The sequence below is a fragment of the Gouania willdenowi genome, chromosome 15 (assembly GCF_900634775.1).
Source record: "Gouania willdenowi chromosome 15, fGouWil2.1, whole genome shotgun sequence".
In the NCBI taxonomy this organism is placed as follows: domain Eukaryota; kingdom Metazoa; phylum Chordata; class Actinopteri; order Blenniiformes; family Gobiesocidae; genus Gouania; species Gouania willdenowi.
The window spans coordinates 17023257-17035978 of record NC_041058.1 but is presented as its reverse complement, the minus strand read 5'-3'; the positions used below and the strand labels follow the sequence as shown (position 1 = coordinate 17035978).

The following is a 12722-nucleotide window of genomic DNA, read 5'->3' as shown; positions in this document are numbered from 1 at the left end:
TGAGGGACGGTTGCTACAGAAAAAGTTGTGTATGCGGAGAACGTCATGTTTGGTACGAATCGAGTTAACGCGACGACATGCACTGTTAGCTTCATTGTCAATCGCATTATCGGGGTGTGTTAATCAAGCCGTGGAAAGTCCAAATCCAGCCGTACGAACCTATTTACATACATTTAAAAAGCCATTTACTATCAAACTATGTCCCTGGTTGCACTACCAGCTACCTTAGTTTTTATCAGCCGTGGCAGGTCAACAAACTGACATTAAGCCATGTGTTTTTCCTCTCAGAAAGCTAGCTCCTAATTTAGACATGTAGAGCCCCATTCAATGAGCTTCACGTTTACTGATTGAGAAAGTTAAACTATGGAAGTCGGAGTCAGAGAGCAATGACCGGCAGAGCTTTCATCGTCTGTGCACGTGAAATTTCTTGGCACGCAAAACAAAAGCCAGATTCCAGAGCTGGAGTATGAGGGGAGGCGTTATTGTGGGAAACATTTCACAGTGTGCTTAATCTCTACGTGTCAACTTGGTTTGGTCGTGGCTCACAGATGGCGTCTCCTGCAACATTTGTGGCTGTGAAGTTCCTCAGTGAGCGTTTTGAAGTGTCCCACCATTGTTTCTAAGAGAAACACGTTCCAAGGTCATCCCGCATTTGGAACAATGTGCTGCGTTTGTCCTAGTTTCAAACCATTATTACAAAGTCAACCCTTTGAAGAAATCTTCCATTGGAAGGTGTCATTTTTCAAAACAGACTTCATTAGGATCCTGAGAAAGTCTGTTGTTGTTTTTTTGGTTTTTACATAACTGACGAAAATTTCATTGAGTGCTTTAACAAAGTTTGTGAAAACTGCAGTTTGTCCCATCGCTCTGATTCACTTTAATCTTCATCTAAATGGAATGAACTGACCTTACTGTCAGTGACAGATTATCTAATAGGGCAGTTCTCTAAAATGTCATGTGAAACATCCTGAATAACTTTGATTTATAAAAGAGCCAGGCTGTTTTTAGGAAATGCTGAGCCTCCCACTAACAAAAGCTGCATGTTTTGGCCTTTGGGACATTTGTTTTAAGTTTGACAGTTGACGTACTGAGTAGTTTTCAATCAACTTCTAAATCTGCAAAATGTCATGACAGTTATTCAAGTGCATTTATATTTTATTGCCATATATGATTTTGTTCTCAGGCTTATCTTAAAGCAGGAGTATCATTGATATCACATATTTGAAGACAGGCAAGCCAGTTTGTATGACAAATGTCTCTAATGTTAACTATTGATTGAAAACGGGCCTTACGTGTCGCTCTCGTTCCATCTCCTTTGCACAATATTTGCAAACTCTTTTTGCTGAAAGCTGTATTCGCGTTGCATTGCATCATCATCATCATCATCAGCACATGATTGTTGGAATATCTGTGACTCATTGGAGTGTTTTTGTGTCTCAGCTGCTGTTCGAGGCTCTTCACAGTCAAGAGCCCAGAGGTTACGTAGTTGGCTGGATCATTGCCATCAGTCTGCTGGTGGGAATCCTCATCTTTTTGCTGTTAGCTGTGCTACTATGGAAGGTAACCAAACACTGGAACACAAACAGAATATCTACAGATTAGAGAATGCAATGAATGTTTTGTTACAAACATTTGTCGCCTAGCCAGAGGTTTACGTGTGGTAGATGTCAACACAGTATCCAGTTATACAAAGGCAGCTGGTGGACAAGTAGAGAAGTATAATGTTGTGTTTGGCCTAAAACATCACAGACTGGACAATATTTCACACTATACCCCCAACATGACAGATGAATCCAAATGCAAGGAAATGCCACTTACGCTGATATCCAGAGGCCCCTTTAACACAGAACCCCTTTTCTTTTTCACTGCCTCATCCACCACTGGGAAAACCACAACTAAACCTTGGAATGCTGGTCCTGGGTTACGTTTCCCCCCCAAACCCAGGTCTTCAGATCTTGCCAAAACAAACTCTACTTACAAGAGCGGCACATGTCCTTGTATTGCTCTCCTCAGGAAATGCCTGAGGTGAGCACAGCTTTGAATCAATAAACATTCAATAAATGAATGGAGTCATGAGGAGAAAGGCAGCACCACATACAGTATATGCAGCAAGAGCGTCCTGTAGATTACACTTGGTAAATATATATTATAGCAATGTGATTAAAGCATTTCTCTTCTGAAATCTACACATCTTATATAAATATTATTGTTACATCTGCGTGAATGTGTAAGGAGTGGTTTTGGAAATCTCTTTTTTGCTTTTTACATTATATACAATTAATGAATTATATTTAAACTAACTGTCTTCATGCTTTGTTTCACTGCTGATTTTTTTATCTAATCCAAAAATTAATTAATAGACTAATTCTGGATCAGTTTCAAAAATCAAAAAATCTCTCTCTCTCATATCTCTGTTTGTATTTGACTGCTCTTTATGAAAGTATTGGATTGTTCCTCAATTACCCCACCAAGTTTCATCTGGATTTGATCCGTATTATGAATTTCAACCTCGATTTTTCAAAAAGATGGGGGTGCCCATACATTTGGACCTACTGTATTATTTATAATGGGGATGGGAATTTATTCCAAGCCTTTGAAGTGTGAATGATCATGGTACCATGATCAAGGTCACTGATCCAGAAAACTGCAACTATCTTTAAAAAATGATATTTGGCGTTTGTTGAAAGTTTGCGCTCTCTGAGTGCTCGTTACTGTACGTTTTGCCCCAAATTCACCCGAAATGCGCCTCTATATTAATAAGGGATTAGATTGTTGTGAATTAGGGACCGTCTGCAAAGGACAGAAGCTTGGAACTTTTTCTACCTGTTGATGGCAAGGATCCGGCCACCACTTGAGGAATCCAAAATCTGTTTGTCCTGCTTTGAATTTAGTTGAAAAGTTAGCCACAACCACAAAAGAACATTCATACTCTTTAATAATAGTAGTTGTAGTACTTTGAAGTTCATTAATAACATTGTTCACTTTATTAACCACTCATGTCGTTGTCGTTTTTCGCCTCGACAGATGGGATTCTTTCGCCGGCGCTACAGAGAGATTATCGAAGCGGAAAAGAACAGGAAGGACAGTGATGAAAGCTGGGACTGGATGGAAAAGAACCATTGAAACATGCCGTGTAGGGTCCAAGTGGAGCCATTGAGATTCAAGATTGGGTCAGAAAGGATCCAATAGCACGGGGTCTCTCAGCACAGCCGCCTCAGTGGCACCAGGCCCTTCAACCTTCCATATGTGGAAGAGAGGAATATTCTCCATATTTTTTGGAGACTTGATACTTTTTTGTGGGTGGGATGGGGGAGGGGGGGGGGGATATGGGGGTCAAGAAAATAGGCTTCTGAGGTGACAGTGTGGCTTGCCAGAGGACACCCGCTGTGAAAATCAGCTAATTTTCAACAGAGTCGCCTCAGCCAGCTGAGTGGAGCTGTTGATGGAGATCTACATCCACATGATGATTTGTCGACACTGCGATCACTGGTGGACATCAAACCCCTCAGGGCTGCATTTCAAAGCAAGTTTATTTTTATACACATCAAGCCATAAAGTGTAAAAACACTTTGAGGAATGTTGAGGATTTTGAAAGTCTCTGAAAACGCACTCTATCCACAGTGAGTTTTCCTGAAAGCACTGATATGTGATAAGATGCCACGGCCCCATAGCTTCACTTGAGTCCCATACGTCCCTGGATTGAAATTTGTATAGTCAATTCATCCCTGGAACTCAGTGAAGAAGATTGTATCTTTCCCCAAATACTTTGGACACAAGAATCTAGATCACACACTCACTCGATAAGCCAAATATAAATCTGTGCAAAGACAATCTTACATAAACATTAGATATGAATACACTGTCCCTGTATCTCCCCATGGAAAAATACTTAGAGGATTGTGTGAAAGTAATCTGCAAGTATATTTCCAAAGCGGTGGTCAACATGATATCCACTGTGTTTTACTTTAGAAAAACATGGATCTGAAGGTTTGCCTACGAGTTTCCGACTGTCCATAAACACATCATTTGGAATTCAATAATGATATTTCTGAGATGTATTTGTTGCAATGTTTTGATTTAGGTGCAATGTGCAGAAGGAAAATAATGTAAAGCTGTTTTTTGCAAGGAAACAATTGCTCAGGTATGCTGCAGGCATTCACGATGAGACGCCAAAAATGTCCTGCTTTGAGTCGACAAACCCCGTTCTCGTCTATGGTAAAATCTCAGTGAATTACAATGCTAAATGATTCACAGTATGTCACATTATAAGACCTGATAGGGATCTATTTACCTTTGGGAGTTAACTAAAGCACATCGTATTTAGTTTAACTATGATGTCATTGGCCATTGAATTGAGTTTTAGTGTGAAATATGAGATGGTTTACTCTCCATAAACAGATGTAAGTCTGCTGTAGGGGTCCACCTACTGACGTTTACTGGGGCTCATGTGAGTAATGTCTGAAAATAGATGGGAATGTGCTGAACTCAGTGGCTACACATAAACAATTTCTTTGGGGGCTCAAGAGATTTTTAAGTCAAAGTAGAAGAAAGTCTGTGGAACTTTGGGGTCAAATTTTATTTCTGAAAGATTAAAACAACTTTTTGATTTTCTATATTATGATCATTTTAATGTGAATTAAAAGAAGAAAAAAAAAGTAAGTACTTTTTCAAATTTGACAAATTACTAATAATCATAAAAAAAGCACTCAAAGATGTTGAATTGTGAAATGTGCAAGGCAAAAAAAGAAAAAGTATTTTATTTTGTTTTGCCAAGAACACGTTTATGCTCAGCCACCTTATCAATCACAAAGTTTCCATTGTGCTCTGTCATGCTCTTTAAACTCCTGACACATTTGAATTTCACTGGCATTTCAGTGTATACAATAACTTTAGCTAATAAACCAAGCTACACATGTATGCAGAGAAGACTACACCTGACTGTGATAATTGCATTTTGTCCCTCTCATTTTTGTCACCATATTTCACACCATCTGCTGAGGGTTTGTAAAGTATACTACTGTCACTGAATATCATTTCCATTAAAGTGTGCTGTATGTTTGATGTTTAAAGTCATGATTCAGCTGTATATTTATCACATGATAAATGCTGGTGTGAAAAGTCTTTGCCTTTATGTTTTGTATATTTTTATGTCTGGCTTCTTTGGGTTCTTTGGATTCTAAGGTATATTGCTCCCCCTGCAGGCTGATATGCTCCACAGCAGGGATGTCGTTTCATTTTAATTTTAGTGAAAAGGCCAGACATAGAACCAATTAGAACGTAGAACTTTGGTAGCTCTAAATGTACTTATGGATGGATGCATAGATGAATTTGAGTTCAACATTTCTTGTAAATTATCCCCTTTTTTAAAATTTGCATGCAAAGGTTGAATGATTTAAACCTCAAACACGTGCATGTCTTGATTTGTGTCTAAAGAATTTAAATTAATATTAATTTTGTCTATGGAGATAAAATCGTGCCAAAATTTCACAAACACACAAAAGATGTTTTAATCACCCCCAATGATTAACAAACAAACTCAGCGTGGTTTGCAAATGCAAAACATCATTCACAAACCGATGCATTTTATTTTGCAAATGCAAATTGTACCTATCATACAAATACAGCATACTTCAAACATACAAAAACCATTGCTTTAAATACAAATAATGTCCTTCAAGTACAAAAAATCAAGTATTAAAAAACAATTCTACAATAAGAACCTGTTGCACACAAATGCCGGTAAACTTTATGAGAAATGTCCGATGTTGTGCTTGGACAGTTCTAGTAATTGTATTTTTTTTTTAACATGTGTAAAAATGCTGTATTTGCTTGATAGGTATGTTTCTTATTTGCTAAAAAAAATAAATAAATAAATAAATAAAATGTAGTTTGTGAATGACATTTTGTGTTTGCAAACCACACTGACTTCACTTGTGAACCATTGGGCATGAGTAAAAAACATGATGTGTGAGTTTTTGGCATGATTTTAACTCCATGTGAAGTGCTTTGCCAGTTAGAGAAGATGAATAGATGGATGCTGAGTGTTTGGTCAGGTGACATCAGTTGCTAAGGAACATAGACATCAAACCTGAGCTACACCGTAGAGCATGGTAAATTATGCATGAGGGTACCGCGTTGAACTCAACAGCAATATTGACAGTGTTTTCTATCGAACAGCCAGAATAACTCCATGAAATATGACATCAATACTGGAACAGGGGATGATCAGGACAGCAGCTGTGGAGAAAGTGGTTGCACCAATTGCGTGCCACTTATGCCACTTGGTTTTGCTGTGTGACAGTGCAGAAGATCCAGATCAATTCAGCCAGCTGGAGGGCCCGGCTCAAGCTGTGGCTGAAGCTACAGAGAACCTAGCAGTGGTAGCTTCCAGGTATGTGTTGTTGACTTACTGAGGTTAGAAAAAAACACTGTAAAGTGCAATATGTGGGAACAGTCAAAGGTCAATGATCACATGTACTAGGAATATGATAATTGACAACATGTCTTACACATTGTGTAACTCCTCTCTGTTAGACATACAAGGGATACAGAGGATGAAGTTTTGCACATGGAGATGTCATCCATGCTTGATTCGGTCAATGTATCTGGACAGCATGTCCTGCTAGCGGCTCAGAAACTCACAATCCAACCCAGTTTACCTGAACACAGAGAGGAACTGATCGCTGCAATGCAAAACGTGTTTCTAAGCGTAGTTAAGGTAAGTGGCCACTTTTTGAAAGTAACATCTTAAAAAACTGAGGGACAAAATATTTTCTCAAAAACATGGGAAGACCAAAAAAAAAAAAATCCAATCAACAGCACAACATGTTTTCCAAAAAGTAAAGATTCCTCATGTTAGCTTCATCTTTCCATCAATCCAGCCTGTCATAGGCCTGTATGTATTAACATTCTGATCACTAACATGCAGAGGTGAAAGTAACAGATTACAAGTACTCAAGTACTGTAATCGAGTTTCTTTTATGGGTAATTGCACTTTTTTTTTTAAATTATATTTCTAAGTCAGTAATTTTACTTGTACTTAAGTATGTTTTAAAAGAAGTAAAGTAATTTGTTACATTTATACACCCAGTCGTTACTGGGTAAATTATTTTTTGTCGTTTTAAATTCATCAACGGACATGGTTATTTTCTCAGTTTTAGAGTTCATAAATGTAGCTAATGATTTGTAATTTTATTTTATTGAATGAATTGGTGTTATTTTATTTGTTTTTTTTAGTATTTTATACTGATGCCTTTGGGGAAAATAAATCAAGGTTTGGTTTCTTCCTTTTTAAGTTTATACATGAGTTGTTTACTGGATGCAAGGAGATCGTGGAAACATTTATTACCAAAAATAAACATGGGTGAAAGTAACTAGTAACTTTGACTTTGAGTACTATTAAAATTAGACACTTTTTACTTGTACTTAAGTATTTTATGTATGACTTGTACTTGTAATTGAGTATCAGTACTTCTACTCGAGTAGGATAGATCAGTACTCTTTACGACGTGTAAGTGTAGCTGTAGTTTCAATCAGGACACGTGTTGAATTGGCAGCCAGTATTATGTAGCCTAACCTCCCAGAAGAACGTCCAAAACATCATGATCATACAGAACATTGTTGTATTGTGTGACTTCATGTGTGCTTTCAGGTTCTGTTGGTGGACGACGATGCTGCTATAAGGAGAGTTACAGACGCTGCGGACAGGGTTTTGAAGTGTCTTTCGGAGCTCGGCTCCTCCACAGACATCAAGTCTCTGCTCAAATCATTCCAAGTGTTTTCTGATGCTCTTCTTCGCCTTAACAGCCTGACAGTGGAAAGAGCTCATTCTTTACAAGATCCCAGACACAAAGAAGTGCTTCTTGACTCTTTGAAGACCTTGAAAAGATGCATCTCAATGCTGCACACCGCCATGGTTACAAGTATTAAACATCCTGGCAGTGAGCCAGCCCATGCAGCAAAGCGCTTCATCCTGGACCGGGTGCAAAGCACCGTCAGAGAGATTGTAGTAACCCTAAAGAGTGACTGTCACAGAGTGATGCTTGGAGCATGTGGATTTTATACTCAGAGGCGTAAAAGTCTATTGCAGCTCCTTTCTAATTCATCCAGCAGCTCATTTCTAGACAGTGACATTGACAGCATGGTAAGAGATCTAGTTATTCATTGTATGGTGGTGGCAAACTTCTCTCGTAAAGCATTCCAACAACTAGCGGTGAGTCATTGTCGTCACATTTTGCAATTCTGGGCTGACCTGAAAAATACTTTATTGTCTTCAGATGATTTAGATGTTCCTGAACAAAGCTTTGAGTTGACCTGCACGTTGTTGGTCCAACAAATACAAGCGCTCGACAAAGCATTGTCAAAAGCAGTTCTCTATCAGTTCCTGGACACATTTCTGCCCACAACGGCTACCGCTGGACTTGAACACGCTGTAAGAATGGTCTTAGTTAAAGATTGTTCTACTGAGATGGATCTGAGTTATATTCAGCCATTGGTTGAGGATTTTATCTCTTTTACTGATAGTATAATCCAAGTGGCAGGTTTTATCTCGGCTGCGATTGCTGATTCAAAGACTTTGGAGAATGTGAAGAACTCCCAAGCATGCCTAATAAGAGTCCGAGCTGGCCTTGCTGTTCTGTCACTAGAACTTGCAGATAATTCAGTGCAGACTGTTGAAAAGATTGATGCAGTGATTAGAAAATGGGAGGAGGAGATCAGTCAGCTTCAGGATGCTCTGTGTGATGCATTGGATGTGAGGGAACTCACTAGTGTTGGCACTGACGAGATCACCAAGGACCGCCATGGATGTGACACAGCTTACAGAGAACAAAACTACAACTTGTTTAAAGAACACTCAGAGAACCTGCAATGCCATATGAAGCAGGTGATTCACTCAGTGAGGAGGCATTTGGACAGAAGTGATAACCCTATTTACAGGAACGGCCTTCTTGTCCTTCTAAAACAAGTCCAGTCATCTCAAACCAAAGTGTCAGAGTCGGTTAAAGTTATGCTATTTGGCTCAAGTTTAAACACGGATGCATATTCTGCATTTTCAAACAACGTTTCCTCTGTTATTCAGCATTTTAAGGTGCTTCGAGAGGGACTGGACGGCCAACAGCATCCACATCTTCTAAGCCCATTACGGGGAAAAGCTCGCCAACCGGACCAACCATTAGCACGTCCACAAGTCAAAGACACCTGTGACTTCAATCAGGACAAAATGTTAAGTGGATCTCATTCTCCTGTTTTTGAGGTGATGGAAACAGGTTTGCAAGCCAGATGTGAGGAGGACCATATAGACGAGGAAACCTTAGAAGTGGAACTGCCTCATAAATTAGTGATAGATGATTTAAGCTCCTCAGCTGTCTTCGATGAGCCCAAAATGATCCATAAGCCTTTGGCATTTGACCTTTTACCTCTTCTGTATGAAGTTGTGACTGTGACTAAGGGGAAAAATATGACAGCACTCAGTGAGGCCTGCACTGGAGTTCTTGAGCTCTCTAACTGTTACATCCAAGCTGCAAAGGAGGCGATGGTCATCGTTGACGCGGTTGATTGCCAGACGTTGGAGAACTTTCGCGGAGAGCTGGTGTCACTGATGCCCCTACTTGTCCAGACAGCCCAGGAAATGGCGATGAGTTCAGTGTCAAGCACGGAGCGCATCTACAAACACAGCACACTGTTTTCTGACCTTGTCAGCAACATCCTAAAGGTTTTGGTGCCTGTAGCTGGATCTTGGTATCACATCACTTTCACTGAGTTGCAAACCAAGCTGATAACCACGAAAGCCAAAGTTTCCCAGCAGTTAAATGAAGTGATGACATTATGTACAGACGTGGTACAACTTTTAATTATGTCCGAATTACCCTCACATGCTGAGAGTCAGGAAACTTTAAACGTTTTACACAACAAACTAAACAAAACTCAAAACAACACCAAAAAGCTGTTGGAATTTTCCGCCTCATTTAAAGGGCAGGTTGATCATCTTGAGGGGCTTTGTATCCTTTGGGGTCTCTCTGTTCAAATTCTGCTCAACTCTCTGGATAAGATTTTGGGTACATCAACTGCAACTAAACAGCTCAATCCTAAAAAACTGCTTTTAGTGTTGTCTGAGAATTCACTTCGAATCCAAGAGGCAGTCAGAATCACCGCTGTGAGCTGCAGAAGTGCTTACAGGTCCAAACAGTTGACAGATTATGAGGATGAACTAAAAACACTGACTGAGGACTACCTTGAAGCTGCTGAGGAACTTCACATAATGCCCAGTGTGACGAAATTAGCTAAATCAGAGTTCATTCAGAGACACCTTTGGATTAAAATCAGAATGCTTTTGGGCCATTTAAGCAAAGAAAACAAAGACTATGTTACAGCTTTTCAAAATATTGTCAGTATTGCATACATTGCTGCTGAGCACAGCACAGAAGAGGCTGAAGCCAAATTTAAAAACGCCGCTCAAACATTGGTGGGAAACTTTGAATCAGCGACAAAAATACTGGGGCGCAGCTTAAACTACATCCGAGACCCCCGAACCCGCTCCAACCTGAGGTCTATCACTGACCATCTGTCCATTCAGATCTCTGAGATCATCAGCAGGGCCAGGCTCATGGTTGAGACGCACTACATTTGCGATACTCTCAGTCTAGATGTGCACATACAAGGCTGGTGTGCAAAAGCTCGTTTTGTGGTAGAAGAAATACAAAAGCAGGAAGGGATTCACCAAGAGGCTAAAGACCAAATCAAGTTGGGATTCGAGGGCAGAAATCCTGAAGTAGTGACAAGAATCCCAACCAAGGTTATAGAGGTGGACTTTTCTCCCCACAACACAATGAGTTCAGCTCAGAATGACGACCCAGTTCATCATTTACCCACTATTCAAACTGATGTACATAGTGTACCAAAATACCAGCCTGGGAAATGTATAAAACATGTAAGTTTCTTGTGGATGAAAAATATGTCGTAGTTAACCAACTGTATGTCTCAGCCAGGGTTGGGGTCAGTTATATTTGTAATTGCGTAATTGACAATGAATTACAATTCTGGCATAATTATAATTGTAATTTTAAAAATCTGTTACTGTCGTAATCGTAATTCAATTATAATCAAGTTCATATCATTGGCTTTGCAATTGTAACTGCCATGAAAAATCTATAAAAATTGTCAATTATAATTTACTGCTAAAGTACAGTTCTATGTACAGTTCCACACATATGTAGCAAACAAATATTAAAATATGTTTCATATCAAGCTTTCCCACATTTTACCATTTAAAATAAAAAATTGGGGCATATACTAACACAAAAAAGGCTCAGATGACCACATCAAATATATTAAAACCTATATTTTCATTGATTAGGAAGCCTAACAGGGTAACCAATAGATAGGAAATAAATTATAGATGATAAATATCTTATTTTAGTGTATTTTACAGCTGATTTAGGACCCGTTATCATAGAAAGCTAATCCAAGAGGAATGTTACTTTTATTAGGTTATTTATTTCTGGCTCAGTATTTGTGATTAATTGAGAATGTAATTGTAATTGACTTTCTGAGGATAATAAATATCTGTATTTTAATTGTAATTTGGAAAAAAAAATGCTGGTCACTGTCATCATAATTGAATTGTAATTGAACATGGGTAATTGAAAATGTAATTCTAACTGAATAATGTAATTGATCCCAACCCTGGTCACAGCTAATTTTCCCTCTACAGGATGGCGGATACAAAGCAGACTCCTCCCTAACCTACACCTCCCTGTTCCTGAAGCGTGAAAGCAACACGTGGGATCCAAAAGACAACAGAATTGTCCAGGTGACCAGGAAAATGGCTGACACTATATGTTACATGACTCAGTACCTGAAGAAGAGAGGCCCACTACTGGTAACATGCTTCACAGCCCACGTTTCCAAATACCTGCAAGCATTCATTGACTTTATTCTTCCAGAACAAAGAGGCATTTGTCAGCGCAGCCAAAGACCTGATCTCACAGTGCCAGTCAGTCACTCACTTCCTCAGAGTTATCTCTTACCACAGTCTGGATAAACAGTGTACTGTTGAACTGTCCCTCATTGTGGAGCAGATTCTCACCATCACCAATCAGCTCAGCATCATCTCCAGGTCAGGAAGCTGCAGCTCAAACAACTATATAGGAAATAAGAGGAATAAAGGTGACAGGAGTGTTTTTTTTTCCTTCTTGTGATTTACATATAGCGTCAATGCAGTAACTCCTGGATGTAAGTCGTCTGATGAAATTCTGGTGAAGAACGCACAAAATCTGCTTCAGACGGTCCTGCGTGGGGTCAGAGCCGCAGAGACAGCCTGCATCATAGTAAATTTAAGAGCACAATCATACCGTGAAGAGTCTGTAGAGGTCAATCACCTTTTTCTATAGGCCTAATAGTGCTGAAAAGTGGAGGGTACATGAGGAAACAGATAACACATCCTCCAAATACAACACACAACTTAATACAAATTCAAATAAATATTTAGATATATTTGAACTTTATCCCTAAAATTAGAATTCAGTAAACTGTATACTCGTATATGCTTCATATTGGATAAAAAGAGTAGTAAATTGCACATCTCACTGCTCCAGTATAGATACATAGATAGATAGGCCCTGGTTTGAAATGAGAATAAATACTACAGTACACATAACTATCTGCCACCAACAACAAACACTAGAAAATTACTTGCTAACAGTGTCTTATCATAGGTCCATTTG

At 39.1% G+C, this 12722-nt stretch overlaps 1 protein-coding gene across 1 annotated transcript in view; it reads left to right on the top strand.

Moving 5' to 3' along the window:
* itga9 (integrin, alpha 9) overlaps window positions 1–3297 on the top strand; it is a 54602-nt gene extending 51305 nt beyond the window's left edge. The window contains exons 27-28 of the mRNA XM_028468819.1: window positions 1441–1560; window positions 3025–3297. Of these exons, the coding sequence (XP_028324620.1) occupies window positions 1441–1560; window positions 3025–3123 (219 nt within the window). The 3' untranslated portion in view covers window positions 3124–3297. The remainder of the gene's footprint in view (window positions 1–1440; window positions 1561–3024) is intronic.
* The last annotated feature ends 9425 nt before the right edge of the window (window positions 3298–12722 follow it).